The sequence below is a fragment of the Corvus brachyrhynchos genome, unplaced genomic scaffold (genome assembly GCF_000691975.1).
Source record: "Corvus brachyrhynchos isolate BGI_N302 unplaced genomic scaffold, ASM69197v1 scaffold149, whole genome shotgun sequence".
Taxonomy (NCBI): domain Eukaryota; kingdom Metazoa; phylum Chordata; class Aves; order Passeriformes; family Corvidae; genus Corvus; species Corvus brachyrhynchos.
In genome coordinates, this window is record NW_008240021.1 from 381,554 (window position 1) to 399,676 (window position 18,123).

General features: G+C 49.0%; 1 protein-coding gene across 1 annotated transcript in view; it reads right to left on the minus strand.

The window, feature by feature from the left end:
- Window positions 1–2,889: 2,889 nt before the first annotated feature.
- The window catches only part of ITSN1 (intersectin 1), a 77,177-nt gene continuing 61,943 nt past the window's right edge, over window positions 2,890–18,123 (minus strand). Inside the window, 11 exon segments of the mRNA XM_017743337.1 lie at window positions 2,890–5,020; window positions 6,031–6,204; window positions 6,658–6,741; window positions 6,842–6,924; window positions 8,487–8,608; window positions 9,066–9,278; window positions 10,782–10,949; window positions 11,768–11,866; window positions 12,619–12,802; window positions 13,886–13,992; window positions 14,784–14,905. Coding sequence (XP_017598826.1) covers window positions 4,872–5,020; window positions 6,031–6,204; window positions 6,658–6,741; window positions 6,842–6,924; window positions 8,487–8,608; window positions 9,066–9,278; window positions 10,782–10,949; window positions 11,768–11,866; window positions 12,619–12,802; window positions 13,886–13,992; window positions 14,784–14,905 — 1,505 coding nt within the window. The 3' untranslated portion in view covers window positions 2,890–4,871.

Sequence of the window (18,123 nt, forward strand, 5' to 3'; positions counted from 1 at the left end):
CTTGTTTAGTTATACCTTGTCTGTAAATAGAATTGTTTAACCAGGGGTGACTGAGGAAACGACGTTCACAGCATCTGAAAGAAGTTAAAATTGCATTTTGAGAGACAATGTTGCCTAATGCTTACCTATTACAAATGCCTTAAAAACCAAAAGGAGCCATCTTCACAGTACAGATATTTTACTAGGAGTAGCTAAATGTGATGTAAATGAACAGTACAAATTAATTGCATTTTCTTGAAATAAAGAGTAACTTTTTCTCCTATTTGGCCAGAGCATTTTTTATACTGCCTTTGTAATTTTTAGGATCATATAAATTCTACAGACAGTAGAATTTTTCTCTGGTTTTCTTAAAAGAGAAGAAGATAAGGAAACAAATCCATACCATTTGTTTGGCAAAAAGCAAACTGTGCACTAAAAAGGCAGGGTGAAATGGGGGAGCAGCACCTCTCAGAGGGCAGGGAGGCCCTGGCACAGGGTGCCCAGAGCAGCTGGGGCTGCCCCTGGATCCCTGGCAGTGCCCAAGGCCAGGCTGGACATTGGGGCTTGGAGCAGCCTGGGACAGTGGGAGGTGTCCCTGCCCATGGCAGGGGTGGCACTGGATGGGCTTTAAGGTCCCCCCAAAGCACCCTGTGATTCCCTGAAGAGCAGGGCCGGGACAGGGCCAAGCCTCTGGACGAGCACTACAGTCCCACACCCAACCTTCTCTTCCTCCTGTGTCACACCACAGTCCCCTTCCCACGGAGCAGCTCCCGGAACTGGGAGGGATTTCCCTTCCCATCCATCACCCTTTGGACACCCACCCACTTCTGGGGGGCGCAGGGAGGGCAGAGCTCCTGCTGCTGCTCACCAAGCTCTGACCTTTTAGCTCTGTCCCTATTTCTTCTTTCTCCCCCTCTCCTGTGCTCCGAGCAGGGGCAGGAGCTGGGCCCAGGGGTTTGACGGGGGCTTGGAGGAAGCCCCAGCTCCCTTTGCTTGCACAGCACTGTCAGATCCCAGAACTGGTCCCAAAATCCAGGGGCAGCGACGCTTTGGCAGCTCCAGGCAGCCAAGGAACTGACCCACGGTCACAGCAGAGCCTTTGACAACTCTATCAAGTAATTAGGGCAGTTTACGAGACTGTCACTGCAGTTCTTTATTTTTTTAATGAGATCCTAAATATATCCCCCGACATACAGAAAAAATAATTTCCTGAAGACACTCCTTCTTTTAAAATATTGAAATGAACAAACAAAACCGGGTGCCTTTAAACGCTTTGCTGTGAGATGTACTCGGCATTTGACAATGACAACAGAGCTGTGCTTTTATATTGTATCTACAATAATCACATGTACATCTGTAAGCACGTACTGAACTCTGGATACAGCAGTGTGCACGGAGGACAGGAGTGGAGAGGCTGGACACAGCCAGGGTGGATGTGGGATATACCTACAGAGCAAACCCTCAAAGCCATTTCCCCTGATTCCCAGCCTCTCCCTGTTCCAAGGGCTTTGACTGCAGGATTTGAATGAACTGAGATCTCACCGTGACGAGCACAGCAGTCTGGAACCACACACTGCTGTTGCAGTCAGAGTCTGGACTTGTCACATCTCACTTCTGAGAACATATGGAAGAAAAACCTCCATTATCCACAATGTTTCCCACCCCAGTCCTCCTCACATGTAACAAAAAGCGACTGAACTCTTTTTAAAGGGTAAAAAAATGGTCAAATGAGCGTTGAAAAGGTTCCCTCATAAAAACTCATGTTGAGAAAGTACTGAATAATTAAGTCCATCCAAAAAAACCTTGCTGCAATTTCTCAGCAATTTGGCTCAATGTCTTCCAGGTGCCCAAGTCCCTTCCCCAGCTCTGAGCAGCCTCTCCTGGCTTTCCAGACCAGCTTTCCATCAGCCCTGTCCCGGGCAGGCCCTCAGCATTTCTGAGCCAAGGCCAGCCTGGGGGTGTTCTGTTTTACAGCACTTCCGAGCGTGTTGCATTGGAGGGGCTGCCCAGGGAGGTTTGGAGTGCCCATCCCTGGAGGTGTCCCAGGAAGGGCTGGAGGTGGCACTCAGTGCTCTGGGCTGGGGACAAGGTGGGCATCGGGCACAGCTGGGCCTGGCTGGGCTGGGAGGGCTTTTCCAGCCTCAGGGATCCTGGGATTCTGGGATTCCAGGAAGCACAGCTCCATCTGGGAAGCCAACAGTGCCAATGTGCCATGGAGCTCCAAGGGCAAGTGAGCAAACAGCGACGCTGTCACCGGGGCATGGACACATCCTGTCCTCGATGCACAGGGACAGGATGAGCTTCCCCTTTAGGACTGGACCCATTATGAGGGATTCATCGGATATCTGTGAGCCAAACTCCAGCCTTTCCTCATCAATGTGTTTGAGTAACTCCTGCTGGCACTGACGGGAGTTAAACACTGCTGTGCATCGAGGGGAAGTGGGAAATCCCAAGCCATGGGGCTGGGAAGGTTCTTGTTCTGTCACAATTCCCCAAATGGTGCAATCGTACAGGCTGGTACAACAATTCCCTGGCAGTGTCCAAGGCCAGGCTGGACACGTGGCACTGGGTGGGCTTTGAGGTCCCTTCCAACCCAACCCATTCTGGGATTCTGGGATGCTCTGATGTCCATGACAAGGGTTGCAATCTGAGAGGGGCCCCTGAGTGAAGGCTCCCCCAGTTGCAGCACCAGATGAGCCTCAGGCAGGTGCAGCTCCTTGGGGCTCCCTCAAAACCCTCCCCAAGGTTCCTGCATTCCAGCCACGAGACTTTTTTGTCCTGTTGGCCAACTCAGGTGTCACTGTCATTGATGCTGGGGAAATGATACTATCAAAAAAGTGATGCTACTTGTGAAACACTGAAGTGAATGTTCACCCTGTTGGCAGCTACTGAGTAAAATTAGGACAGCAATAAAAGGTTAGACAATGACATTTAATGGTACTCCAGTAATAGATTTTATCACTTTCTTTAGCCTACCACAACAATGTGTATTTCATATACACTATATTTAATAAAATGTTTTGATATGGAATTAGGAAGGCATGGGTTTAGTACTATTTACATATATTAATTGAAACAATTTTCTTAACAACATTGAAAAATAGAAACTTAAAGTTCTCTTAACCGTGTTTTCTGCCAGTTAGTGGTAAACAAATGCATGCCTAGGAAGTCACACTCCCTCTAAAATGTGGTCAGTTGAAAGTTTCTAACTAAAGTGTGTATCTCTGTTTTGTTTCAAAAAATACATAAGTATGTCTGTCATTTCTGATACAAAATTCTACACTATCTTCAATAAATAAATAATAAAGCGATTCTGAAAAGTATGAAATGTAAACTTTGTTGTCCCTCCAACACACAATTTTTTTCCTTCCCATTGCTTGAAACATTACAGTGGTCTTTTAGGAAATTATAATACACAGACACTTCCCAGCACAGTTTACACTTATTACCATACTGACCTACCTACCTGTTATGGATATATCCTAATTTCCTAATGGAAACCAATAAGACTTGGAGTGCTAGAGAACACCGCCGACACAGGAGAGGTGGGAACCAGTACTGAAAGGACATGCAAGGAACACCAAAACCTAACAACAGCTCCACGAGAACGTTCACATGCGAATGACACGGGCTGGCACCTCCCATCCGGAATGAAGTCCTTACAAAAATACCAGTGGATGCGTGGCAGGGCATGAACAAAAGGAATCCCAGCAGAACAAGGAGGAATTTGACTCTCAGGGGTCTTTCTTCCCCCGAGTCCAGACTCAGCAAAGCACTCTCACGGTGCCTGAGGGAAAGCAGACGTCAGTGCCCGCCTGAAGCCGGGAGCTTTGCCAGACGGGGATGTGGGCCTGGACGTGCGTATCCATGGAGTGGAAGGGATGGAGAGCCCTGGCATTCCCCCGCTGGCTTTGGGTTCCCCACGCTGCACCACCACGAGCTCTCTGGTCACACCCAGCACCCGCCCTGCGGGAGCTGCAGGACGTGGCTGCCCCGAACCCCGGCACAGCTCCATACCCGGGCACCACGGACTGCTTTGCAAACCAGGCTCTGCAGGCTGGAAATTCGCTTCCCGAGCTGGAGCCGTGATTGTTTCTTCTCCCCCACTGCAGGTGACGATCACCCCTGGGAGCAGCAGCAGTAAAGGAGTACCGAGAGGTACACATGACATCCAGCAGGGCTCTGTGCCTCACCCTTGGCTTCCTGTCCCAGTACTTCCAGTCCTCTGGACAACAGGGACTTCCAAAGGGAAGTGGGGTGGACTCTTCTGGAGTGCAATTCATCTCTGTGCAGAAGGTCTGGACATCTTTTATTTTCAGGGGCAACACGAGTTATGAAGTGGGATGTTCATAGAATCTTCTCTGTTTATAGATATAGACTATTTATTTTCTAAGTCTTTTCAGTACCATCATGAAGATCTTCAAAGATCTTCTTGCTGCGAAACCGCTCCTTCCATTCACGTCACATTTACACCCCACTCTGCTGAGCAATAGGCACAGAACTCCTCAAGGGGGAAAACCCTGCAGAAATCCTCCAAAACACACCCACACTGCCTTCTCCATGGAAATTAAAGAGCAGGGCAACAGCCACCTCTGTGGTTTGCCAGCCATCCCAACTGCAGCACAAGGAACTACAGGGTTGTTTCACCAGCCCAGGGAACCAACGCCAAGTTCCACACAGAGAGATTGAGGGAGATCTCCTCACTAAATTGGGATTCATGTGTTCAGTGAGAATTATCAAGGCACAAAGATGTTCCTGTTTGCTTTGATAACCCTCTGACGTGTGAAGGGCGAGCAGTAGTTTCATGCTACACCAGCAAGGACTCGGTGACAGCTTCTGCAGACACCTCCTGCAGTGAACTCCGGCTGAATTCCGACATCCACCCCTCTCTCCTAAGGCTCATCAAACAGCTGCAGGTCCAGGCGCACCACGATCTCTCCTGTGGGGACTTCGTGCAGAAGGAGACACTTTGTAACTGGTCCCTTGGAACCCTGATCCTTCTTGATGTCTGCCACACGGATCTCTGTCCTGCCCAAAAAGTCTGGAATGCAAAAACACAGTGTGCTCAGGAAAGGGAAGGCAGAGTCTGCAGAAGGACCTGAACTTCCACCCACACACAACAGAAGAGAAAACAAGCCTTCAGTCCAACTCTACTCGTGCACTTGAAGAGGGCCAAAGGCTGCCAAGCTGCATAGAAGGGGATTTAGCCAGACCATGTTAAACAGCAGCAGCATTAAAAATGGGGCCATAAGTGGAAAATCCAACTATAGAATTCACAGCTGCCTTGGTTCAGGGACTTCTTGATTTTATGATATGTTAGAAGAAGACCAAAAGTTGCTGAACAGTTAAACCTGAGTGTGAAGCCTCTGGAGATGACAGAGCCAAGCAGGGCATCAGCCCAGCAATGAGGTCAACAGGCCAGTACCAGTCCCATCCAAACACTGCCTGAGAGATCACGACTCCAGAATACACCCTGTGATGCTCCACATGTTTATTCCAGCTCATGAAATAAGAATGAGAGAGGCTGTGGACTCCCCATCCCTGCAAGTGTTCAAGGCCACTCTGGATGGGGCTTGGAGCAGCCTGGGATAGTGGAAGGTGTCCCTGCCCATGGAAGGGGTTGGAACTGGATGATCCTTAAGGTCCCTTCCCACCCAAAACCGTTCCATGATTCTATTGGGTTTGGAATCCTGGGCTCATTTTATATAACAGGAAGGCATTTCTCTTCCTCCTGCAGGAACCCATCCATGTGCAAGCAGCATCCAGAGCTTTCTGGAGTCTTAGCAGGATTACAAACCACACTTTAGTTGTTGTCAATCGCACAAGAAAAGGAACTCTCAAAACCCAGAGGGAGCTGGACTCTTTTTGTGCTGATACTGGTGTGGAGCAAGGGTAAGTTGACTCCCAAATATGCAAAGGGGGTCAAATCTGGGGTGTCTTTAAAGATCATCTCCCAGTCCAGCCCATTCCCTCTGATTTCCCTCAGCAGGACTGCACCTCCTCAGAACAGAGCTTTGCAAGCGCCCTTGGCAGGGGCAGCCCCATACGCACCATCCGGGGAGAACTGGTCCCGCTCAAACACCGTGATGCACAGCACGTCCTGCTCCAGGTCCTTGATGAAGAACTGGCAGTTGGAATTCCACTTGGGATTGAGGGTGTCCTGGATGGTCTTGGTGATGTGGCACTGGGAGCCCATGGTCACCTCGCAGTAGGGGTTACTCTTTCCTGGGAAGATAGGAACAAACAGAAACGAGTGGGGCTTTTTTAGCTGTGTGATCCTGCTCCTGAGCTTCCTTCTACTCCGACAGCCAACTGAGCTGGGAAAGACCTTGGCCAGACCAGGGCTCTGGCCCCATCCCAGGCTCTGCTTCACTGCCTTTGTAATGGGCTACACTAACATCACAGTGAATACTCTGCTCTGCTGGGTGCTGAGCACCCTCCACTCTTCCCTTCAGGACTTTATGGCTGCTTTGGTGGAAACTCAGTCAGTCTGAAACAAAAGCCTCATGCAGGACAACTGCAGGACCACAGCTGAGCTGCACAAATTCACTTCTGCCTATTTTACCTTAATTAAACCCACATCATTAACAAAATCATGCCTGGGACAGAACCCCTGCAGAGTTAGGCTGGCAAACGGGAATGTCTTCTCGATGGAGCAAAGAAAGCCAAGGCACTCACCATGGGACCTGCAAGGTTTTAGTTCAATGCCTTCAACAACATTCACCATCAGCCTCCCGATGCCTGTTGCTCTCTGAGAGCGAACTGTGGTGGAACAGAAGAGCAGAGAGAAACGTCACCAATGGATCTTCCTGCCCATGGACTTTCCCTCAAAAGATGAGACCCCCCACATCCTGTGCTGTACCTAGGTAGGCCTTTTCCCTCTTCTTCTTTTCAGTCTCTATGTAAAGTTCTGAAGCAGCTTTGATCTTCTGAACCCAGGCAGTCCTTTGGAAGGAAAGGAGAAAAAAAAAGTTGCAAAATGCCATTTCCATTTTTCCCTGCTGGAGCACAGCAGACAAAACTAAAGCTGTCCCTCCTTCACAGGCAAGGCTCTGGCCCCATCCCACAGCTGTCTGCCTGAAAGGGATCTTACTGGAATTCACAGCACCTGCAGGATGTAACCATCCCAGACAGCAAATCCCACCACACAAAGAAAGCTCAAGAGAACCATGAGCAGGAGACGCTTGATGAGAAAACAAAATGTCTAAAGAACAGATTTGCTTTCATCCAGCCCTTTGCTTCCTGCAATAAACTGACTCCTAGGAGCCAGGAGGTACAAGGCACTGGGGTTGCTGAGGTGGCCACTGTCCTTGGTCCCTGAGACTTCCTACCAAATTCTTCTGACTCTTGGGACATTAAAAGCATAACTTGGGGAGTCCACAGGTGGTGAATGGGCCCTTCTGGGAAATCATTTCATGCTTAAGAATCACACAGTCTCCTGAGTTGGAAGGGACCCACATGGATCACTGAGTCCAGCTCCTGACCCCAGCAATCCCAGCCCATGCCTGAAGGAGACTGAGGGGGAAGGCTGACAGGGGAAAAGGGTGGCAGATGGGCTACTAAGTGACCTCGAGGGCTTAGAAGAACTGCTGTGACATACAAGGGAGCCTGAGACCTGAGTCAAGGAAACAAGGGAGAATCTGGAAGCTGTGGATCCATTTCTGAACCCCAAATGAAGAGCTGCTGCTCCACAGGACATTCATGGTTTGGGTTGGGAGGGACCTTAAAGCCCATCCAGTGCCACCGCTGCCATGGCAGGGACACCTCCCACTGTCCCAGGCTGCTCCAAGCGCCAGTGTCCAACCTGGCCTTGGACACTTCCCAGGATGGGGCAGACACACCTCAAGATGTTTTATACATTTTGTGTATCAGAAATTGGAGGGTCCTACAGTTCCCAGCTGGGACAACACGGTATCTGCAGTAGGGGGAGGGGTTTGATGCACATTCAGCTTTCAGTTTTTAGGAAAAGTTCTCTTCCAAGACCTTACATTTGCAAAGAGAAGCCTTTACAGTGTAAGTCAGTGTAGTTTTCTCTCTGTAACCTTGCCAGAGACAAAAACCTCCAGCTGAAGATTTAAGGGTGTCTTCCCTTTGACTTTTCCAGTCTGAACTGAATTGGGTAAAACTAACATGGTTTAGTTTGGTAGGTTCTGCTTCAAATTTCACTTTTGACCTGTTCCTTGATCTCCTTCAACATCCAGCCACACAAATGCTTTCACTGCACAGACAAACAGCTGGTAACAGCAGAAGATAGAATTGCATCTCTTGGCTTCCTCACATTACCATAAAATGTGAAATGCAGCCTAAATATCCACCCTCAGCCATTTCTAGCTGGAATTCAGGAAACATCATTATTTCTCCCTTCTTTTCAGATCACCATATTCTCAAAAAGGAATTTTCCAGTCTTGTAAAATGACCAGCTTGGAGAGTGCTCTGCAAGTTTCCATCATAACCATTCCCATCCTACCTTTGCACCAAACTTTTCAAGGGCTCACGAAGGCACTCACCTTTCATTAATGCTTTCGGCCCGGAGTGTGTAGACTCTGTCAATGTGGGAGATGTGGAAGATGGGCTCATCTCCAGAAGGGTCTGTGGGTAATTTTACCAGTACCTCATTTAGGAAAATGGGCTGTAAAACATCAGCAAAGCTGGAATTGTACTGCAGAGTCTGAATGGGAGCATTCAGCACACATCAGCTCACAGCAGGTTTATTGCATGCCCCAAGTATCTCCCCTCTTCTGCCTCCCATCTTTCTTCAGAAAATTTTAAAAGTTGACAAAGATAGAGGTGCCTGCAGAGCCTGGAAACACTCCTGGAGAGAGCCAAGCACAGCATTGTCTCCTTCTCCCCGAGAGCAGCGAACACCGCTCTCCCTCCGCTGCCTCAAGCCCTCATGGAAGAGTTTCGTTCAAACAAAACTTCAAAAGCATCTTTTCTTATCTCACTGGAGCATACAGCCACCTTTCCTGCCATCAGTCTCTGAACCCCAAAGCTTTCAAACCTCTTCTCTAGGAAGGCTCTTGCCCACACCCCCAGCATGGAGCTACTGAGCCCTGTCCCCATCCCCGTGTCAGAGCAGCACTTACAGTTTTGTACATTTTGTATTGCAGGTTGGACTTGGGGCTGAAGACCTTGTCTGTGCCGGAAGAGCCGAGAGGTTTTATGATCTGAGTGAGGAGGAGGAAGTCGTTGAAGAGAAAACCATACAGCTCCTTGTTACTCTTGGCTTTATAGAGCTTCCCACTGTGCAGGAACTTGCGTGGTCCCAAGCAGTTTGTAACTGAATTAAAAACGAGTTGCTGCGAAAAGTAGAAGAAGAACAACAACGCACTGTATAAAGTGAAACAATCGGGGCTGCCCTGCAAGAGACCAAATACAGTTTTGAGTCCTGGTTCCAGTCTGTGTCACAGGGATGACGAGCGATGCCTCGAGCATGACAAGCGGTGCAAGTCACAGAAGGCTCCGTGAGAGTCCCCTTGAAGGCAACCCATCAGTCACAGGGGCACGGCTGGGCAGGCAGGGGGAAGCCAAAAGCATCTGTGCCCCCTTGCCACGCACATGCACCTCCAGGAGTGGGACTGGGCCACGGGGACCTGTCCTGGATTAGCAGCAGCTCTGCAAACGGCCTCTCCACAGGCTGAGCTTCCTTAAGGGCTGGATTCTGAATTGTGTTTGAATTTCACCCCTTGAAATACCCCAAAAGATTCCAGATGGCCACAATACCCCCAGTTAGAGCTGCTGACCACTGGGACTGGCACAATCCCAGATTCAGCCGGCCTTGTTAGGCATGAGCAGAGTCTTGCCCTTGCCTAAAGTGCCATTTTCAGGTTTATTTTCACCAGGGAATGGCACAGCTCTCACCACCCTGGGCAGCTGGATCTGGGGTGGCTCCTTTGGCAGGCTGGAAACCCCTCGGACAGACAACAGGGAGAGGCTGGGCTGTTCCCTGCCATGGGCTGGAGGCTGCTGCTGGTGTTGCGGTGGCAGCAAGCACCACAGGCTCTTTCAGGGTATGGATTTGCTGTTCTGGGGCCAGGCAGCACCTACAGAAGATAAAAGCAGCCCCTTTCCTTCAGGCAGTGGCTGGCAGACAGCTGACTGTGCTGACATTGTCACACACGTCCTTCTCCCAGGACAGTCAGACTTCCTGAGGTGAAATGCAATTTTTCTACTTTATGAACCAACCAGTACTTGTTATTTTTTTACCTTTTAGAACTGAAAACTCTGAAAATCAGCTTGTGATCTGTCTGCCTCTGTTACCTCCACCAACAGGAAGGCCATCAGAATATCCTCCCTCCTTTTGCAGGACATACAAACACAATATTTCTAGAAACTTATCACATAACCATAAAAAATAACATGGAATGGGAGGCAGGGATTCTCTCTGTAAAGTCTCCAGAGACTTGAGCAGTATTCTTGAGTTTTCAATTGTATACAAAGCTTTATCACAGAAAATATTTCTAAATATTTGGTTTTTTAAGCACTCCAAAGTGGTCAGGTGCAGCTTTGGGGTGGGATACAGCAGTCCCGTAACCAGTGTACCATAAAGAACTGGGAAACTGGGAAGCTGTGGTTCCAAACTGCAGCATTGAACCCGGGACTGGTCCGGAGCCAGGCAACCAAGCAGGATTTACCCCGAGGGGGCAGGAACACGAGCAGCAACCAGGATGACGTGCAGGAGGGAAGGGAGCCGAGGACAGGTGGGAGCAGGGACTGGGACTGTGGGGTTGACTGGTGCCCGTGTGCCCTGTGCTGCGGTGCCATGAGCGAGCCGTGGCTGGTCCCGAGCGAGCCCCCGTTACCTCGGAGAGGCCCTCGCACTGCACGTGGGCCTGGATCCACTCCAGCCTGTCCGAGTTCTCCTTCTCCCGCACGCCCTCGTTCACCTGCGAGCACAGCTCCTCCGCCTTCTCCAGGGCATGCTTCAGGTGGCTGTGGTCAGGGTGGTTCTCGGGGGTGTTCTCTATTATCTGCACACAAAGAAACCCAGCACGAGGCTTCTGTCACCACAGCTCAGCTGCATTCGCTCTCTCAGCCCCACACTTCCATTCTAGGGCTTTATTTCCAGCCAATATGTCCCACATTTATTTTCCTCCTTGAAAGACATGAAAAATGGGAGACAAACACTTTGTGGGAACAGCTGGATTGCAGGCCTGCCTGCACAGCCTTTGCACCAGGACACTGCTGGCTCCTCGGACAGAAGCACACACATTGCAGCCAAATACAGAAGCACAGCCACGACTGCTGAAGGAATCCCTGAAATGCCAACATCCAGTTTGTAATTCCCTGTGAAAGCCTTGGGCCAAGTTCCGTGGCGTCATTTGGGATGGGAAGTGTTAAGCAACAAATGGAAGTTAGGAAAGGGCTGGAAGTTCTCCAGCACCATCAGCTGCACAGGGAGGGGGGGAACCTGCAGCAATCCAGGCTCAGCATCACCTCCCAGCCTGTGGGGAGGGAATGGCACTGTGGGGAAAGCCAAATATGAGCACAAGGTTGACTTGTTGCTTCTGTTCTCTGAATTCTAAGTTTTCATTCAGCACTCGCTGCCTTCTGGTTCTTTGGGTGCAAGTTTTACACCCTTTTTTAATGGAAACACCAAGTTGTTTTGCTAAAGCCCAAGGAATTATCCCACTTTCTATACTGGAATCGAGTATTAAAGGACACCCCACATTCCCCAGCACATCAGAAATCTCACAGTGACAAAGCCTGACACAAATAAGGAAACAACCTCGTAATTAAGGTATAAGCAAAGCAGCACCAAACCCATCACGTGTGCAAAGGAACGTACATTTTTAATTATTAGTGGGTATCTGGTTACCCGTTGCATAGGCTTTAGTAGAAAACTTGATAGTGGCATTCCTTTACAGCGAGGATCCATTGCTAACCTCTGAAACATTAGAGAGGTAAAATCTGGTTAGTCAGGTGGTTCAAACCCTGAAAAAGGAGCTCCTCCAAGAAAGGAAAAGGGAAGGCAATAAATGAGCACCAATCCTCAGCTAAATCTGCTCTGAGATCACAACATCAGAAGGAGAATTCCTTGTGGTTTTTACAACACTTCTTCACCTGCCTTGTCTGGACAAGAATCCCAGAATCATCAGGGCTGGAAGAGCCCTTCAGGATCATCCAGTGCCTCCCCAGCATCACCCCAAACCCTGTCCCCAAGGGCCACATCCAGAGTCCTCTGGGACACTCGCAGAGACAGTGACTCCACCACTCCCTGGGCAGCTCATTCCAGTTCCTGACCACCCTGTGAGGGAAAAATATTTTCTCATCATCACCCTGAGCCTTTCCTGGTGCAATTTGAGGCATTTCCTCTCCTCCTTTCCCTTGGAGAGCCCGACCCCCCCAGCTGCCCCCTCCTGTCAGGGACTTGTGCAGAGCCACAAGGTCCCCCCTGAGCCTCCTTTGCTCCAGCCTGAGCCCCTTTCCCAGCTCCCTCAGCCGCTCCTGGGGCTCCCGCCCCCTCCCAGCTCCCCTCCCTGCCCCGGACACGCTCCAGCCCCTCCAGGTCCTTTTTCAAGTGAGCGGCCGAGGAGTGGACTTTTTCAAGTGAGCGGCCCTCGAGGTGGGGCCTCGTGTTCAGCAGATGGGCCGAGTGAAAAGATGCACAGAATTCCCAGGGGTTGCTGCTTCTCTTACCTTGACAAACTCCTTGAACTCGGGCACTTCATCCGTCTTCTGCTGGATGAGGGCGGCCCCGTTGAGCTGGCAGCTGCAGAACCTGATGTAGGGCTGCATGTGGGGCAGCTGGGCCGTCAGGATGTCCCCGATCATCTTCACCGGCATCTTCTCCCCGGACATCTTCTTCCGCACGCGCAGGGCCCTGAGCAGGAGCAGGGCACGGGGGTTGGACAAAGAGCCACTCCTCAGTTATGGAATAAAGGGGTGGGTTCTTATTCATTATTGAAACCCAGAGAATGACAAATACATCAGCCACAAGATTTACTGCAAGGATACAATAACCAAGGCTGCACCCTCAGCCAACACCTGTCCCTCTCATGGTCACCCAGCTGCTGTTTGAAATTAATGCAATGTCAGATCAGAGGTGATAGAAAAAGGTAATTTCCTTTTCTATTAGTTTAGAAAGAGAGCTACTGATGTGTGAGGGAGGGAGGGAAAACCCCCATCACTTCGACCTCAAAGCTAGTCCCAGGTTTTCACCTGGTTTCCTAAGGAAAGGTTCTTTGTCATTTGTCCTGTCACCACCACAACTTTTCAACTTGTGAGCCATTTTCAAATACATTTTACAAAAAAAAAAGGAGATACTACAAAGCTGTAAAATGCCTGTAGGTACAGTGAAAATTAGCAGCTCAGTAGGGAGAGAGAAGAACTTTATTAATGCTCTTGCTTATCAAGGTGAGGGTTTAACCCTCCCCTCACTCAGTTTCCCTGGCACTGGGTTTCCTGGCATGAGTTGGGTGCTGGGAGCCTTTGGAGAAGGGTGCTCTGGGCATGAATCCTTTGGGAACCAGGCTCTGTTCAGCACAGCCAGGTCCCAGCCCACACTCATTAAGGGAATGCCCCAGCCAGCTTGGCATGAGGGAGGTTCTTTTGCCTTGGTTTGCACTCACAGACAGCAGGACTGCGGCTGGGGCTGCACTGGGACAGAGGCAGGGCAAGTCCTGCCCTGTGGGAAGCCTTGGCAAGTGCTGCTCTTCAGGGGAGAGGAGGATTTGCCTTCTGGAGCACAGGAACAAAGTGCAAATGGCAGAGAACTGCTGGGTTCTTCTCAACAACTCACAGCAAACGCTGTCCAAGGTTTGCTTTTTCCCACAAGGAGAAACACGGGGCCTTTCTGGTTAGGATTTGTGTAAGTGGCAAATATTTTCATGCAGCTAAAAGGAGAAGCAGGGGGAGAGGCCCAGGATTCTGTTTTTGTTAAGTATGGGGGGGAAAACCAACTTACTTCAGTAGTTTTATATTGCACATAATCAGCTCCTTCCAGTTAACAAAAATCATGGCAACTTCTTTTTCTGTGACCAGCTCAGATTCCATCAGCGGCTTCTGGAAGATCTGGGGAGGCAGAAATGAGGCCATTTAGAGCATACAGGGTAAGTACAGACACACTTCCAGCACACTCCCTGTCCCAGCCAGCCATCGTGTTCCCTGGAATGTGTGGGATAAGGAGACCCTCAGCTACGAGGGGCTTTAACAGGGAATACTCTGAATTTGTAGGGGTGGTGGTGTTAATTCTGATCTGGATAATCTGTTTGAAACCTGGGAATTTTAGCCAGAAGTCTCCTGCAAAAGACTCCAGAATTCCTTTGATAATGCAGCCGAAAATAGGTTTTCCTTTGGACTCTTTTATGGAAGTTCTGATTTCTCTGAGTTACTCAGGTTTGCATGTCTTGAACTCTTCTTCAGAAAAGGGCTTTGCTTCTCTGTCAAACGAATTGTCCATAGTTGTCTGTACTAATTCCTTTTTTTTCTACCTCTAAAGCCAATCACAGGAAGTGATAACTGAGCCGCACTGCGAGCATGGAAAATGTGCTTCATTTAAGAACATTTGATTAAGTTTCAGAACTTGTAGATGAGAAATAAACACTGAGAGTGAGGAGCAAAAAGGGTTTGCTAAAATGATACCTCAAACATCAGCATTTTGCTGATGGTAACACAAGGGACTGACACGGTTTGCACCCACCCACACTCACCCACAGCTGTATCTGTATAAACACACACAAATGAGGATTGGACAGAGAGCCCCCAAGGGAGGCAGAGCCAGCAGGGAAATGCAGTAACTGCACAGTGCAAGGACTGAATTGGTTGAGGGACAAGAGTGGCCCAAGCCTGCAGAGCTGCCTCACCTCTGTCACCAGCTGCAGGTCATTGACGTAGTTCTCCTCGGTGACGATGAGCTCGTGGATGTAGCCCTGCCTCTTCCTCTCCGTGGGTGTCAGCATGTCCAGGAGGTGCAGGTCTGCACACCCTGCAAAACACAACAGCACCCTGGGCTTTACTCACAGCTGTTTGCAGAGGGATTCAGGCCTGTGGCTGCTACAGCAGCACTGAGTGAACAGGAACTGCTGCCTGTTCGGTCACTTAATTATCGTTCACATGGCACAGTCCCAGCAAAGCTTCACCTCACAGTGACTCCAAACATTCCATTTAACACCTTTATTTTATTTATTAAAACAAAGGCCGTCCCTGAGTGTGAACTCTTCCCTGGTGGCCAAGCTTAAAAGTCCCCCTCACCCTGCCTGCCCATTCCCAACCTCACTCTGGAGGTCCCCGACCCCTTGGGTTGTGTCATTCCAATCCCACATGGATGGCTGGCAATGAAAAAGAGGGGAAAAGACTTCATGTGGTGTGAGGAAAACGCAGAGGCATCCCAAAGGGAGTTAGGGAAGAGCTGCAGTGACCCTGACACTCCGAGGGGCACTTTGGAATGATTCCCTCAGATGATGGATGGCCTAAATCCAAGGTTCACCTTCACCCTTCTGGTCAAAGAGATCCTGCTCAAGAAGGGCCTGCAGGGCCTCTTTACTTCTTGACATTTCAGTTAAAAACTGCTCCTAAATATTTGAAGGGCTCGAGCCAGGATACATAAAGGTCACTGGAGATCCCCAGATTTCACTGATTTCTGGGCCAAGCCAAAGGGGTGGATTTTATTCTCCTTTATGTTTAAAAGCCCAGGAAAAGGTTGTCACTAAGAGCTCATCTTCCATCAGTTTTGTCCTTTCATTATTGCAAACCTCCCTTGATCCTCCCCTGTAGATGGGAGGATTTTTCTATCAATTCCACAATCTCACTTTTTGTTTTCTACTCTGAATTAGACAGAACATTAATTCCGTCCTTTCTTCTGCAGGCCATTATTTTTTCAGCTGAGCCTAATCAAGTTCTTCTGAGACAGGAACACAGAATGTTTTCTTCCAGTTTTTGCTACTTCTCTGCACGAAATACAATGCATTTCAAAAAGCAAAGTTCATTTCAAACAGGTGGAAAACGTTTGGCTCTGAAAATTATCTATTTCAACTATTTTCACACAACCAAAACTCCCCAGTTGAATTCTTTCCCTCACCCCTCAGCAAATCCAGTATATTTCCCATGGAGACAAACTGTCCTCATGGAAACATCAGGCCCCAGGTAACTCTTTCAGTTCTTTGCATATAAAGTCAGTACTTAGGGAGTATTTCCTGCATTTCTAGCTTCCTGAATGGAGCTCAGACAATGCCACTGGAAAGGTCCAGGTGTATCACCGTTATTTCCATGGAATACCAGCAATTGCTGCTTTAACTGATCTGGGCTCCTGAAAGGGGAATGATGGATTTGACTTTAAAATAACAACAACAACAACAACAAAAAAAACCAAAAAAAAAACCAAAAAAAAAAAAAAAAAAAACAAACAAACAAACAAACAAAAAAAAAAAACCAAAAAACAAAAAACCAAACCAAACCAACCAAAACCCAAACAAAACCAAATGGAACAAAGCCAGAAAGGGAGATACAGACAGTCAAGGCAGTTTCCTCTCTGAGTGTGAAGCTGGGAAGGGATCAGGTTGGAAGCTGGGATCAGGTTGGAAGCAGAGGCACATTGATAAGGCTCCCTTGAGACACGGGATGTCACAGCCCTTCACAAAGTGCAGCTGAAACTTTGCTTGGAGTAAGAAGCAGATCTGGAGAAATATCAACTTTATGCCAAAACAATGAATTTTTGGGCCCTCTCAAAAGCCAGAAGTTTCCTTTCTGTTGAATAAATGCCTGATTTCAGAGCTGTTTCTTTGGTACCAAGTAAACCAGAGGTCTGAGAAACAGGCCCAGTTCTCCCAATGCTTCATTAGAAGTGAACCAAGTGTTTAATTACTTCTCCCTGGGGAAGCTCCTGTTCAAAGATGTGACAGCCTTGGTCTGAAAGTGATTTCCAACCCCCAACCCCTTGGAGGAAGCACTGACATTTTGAATAATGAACCATTTTAGTGGCTCCCTTGGCAGCCAGCTGGGGTGTGAATGGGCTGCTCTGAACCATGACAAACACTCTGCTTTTGGGTATGAAATATTTGGGAAAGAAGCCCAAATCTGAGTAGAACATGCAGGAGAGACTTTTCTGGTATGGGGTTTTCTTTGTGAGGTGCACAGGTACAGAGATTTTCTTGTCTTTGTATTAAAAACACGAATTAAAACTGGGTTTCTTTCCAGGTGGAAATGTCTGGCTCATTTTTCATGGATGCCAAAGAGTTTTGGTGAACTGAATTCCACTGATCACAGAATCATGGAATGTTTGGGTTGGGAGGGATCCTAAAGCCCACCCAGTGCCACCCCTGCCATGGCAGGGACACCTCCCACTGTCCCAGGCTGCTCCAAGCCCCAATGTCCAGCCTGGCCTTGGGCACTGCCAGGGATCCAGGGGCAGCCCCAGCTGCTCTGGGCAATTCTTTGCTTCAATCCAGTAAAGCCAGGAAAGGATGGGGAAATGACAATAATTAACTTGGTTTGTTCTCAGGAGTGTGAATCCATGAATTCTGTTCCTCTGGCTGGACTTGGAGAACCAACAGACAAATGCTGTAACTACAAATCTGTGCTTTGACCTCCCATCACCACAGTCCCTGCAGATTAAAGGGCTCCAAAAATGCAAAAAATCACTTCAGAGTAAAGATATTGTTCCTCTTCCTTACAAAGTCAGCCCTGAAGATCTGGGTCTCCCAAGATAAACATTAAGCCCAAAACAAGATGCTGCTTTTTGGGAAGGGAGGTTCTGTTTTGGAAATCACTGATCCACATTCATGGGCACAGCTGCTGATTCCTTTTCATTGGGGAGGTTTTCTAACCAGTGCCACTGCCAGATTTCCCTGTAAGCCTCGTGCTGGCCCAGTCTGTAGTGAAAAGGTCACAGGAGACAGGAATCTGTCCTGATAGAGGGAACCAGGAGCAGGCAAAAATGATGTCACAGTTTTCCTCCAAATTCTTAAGGAGAAGGGAACAGCACACCAGGAGAGCAGCCCCTCACTCAGGTAAATCATACATGGAATCCCAGGATCCCTGAGGCTGGAAAAGCCCTCCCAGCCCAGCCAGGCCCAGCTGTGCCCGATGCCCACCTTGTCCCCAGCCCAGAGCACTGAGTGCCACCTCCAGCCCTTCCTGGGACACCTCCAGGGATGGGCACTCCAAACCTCCCTGGGCAGCCCCTGCCAAGGCTTCAGCTCCCTTACC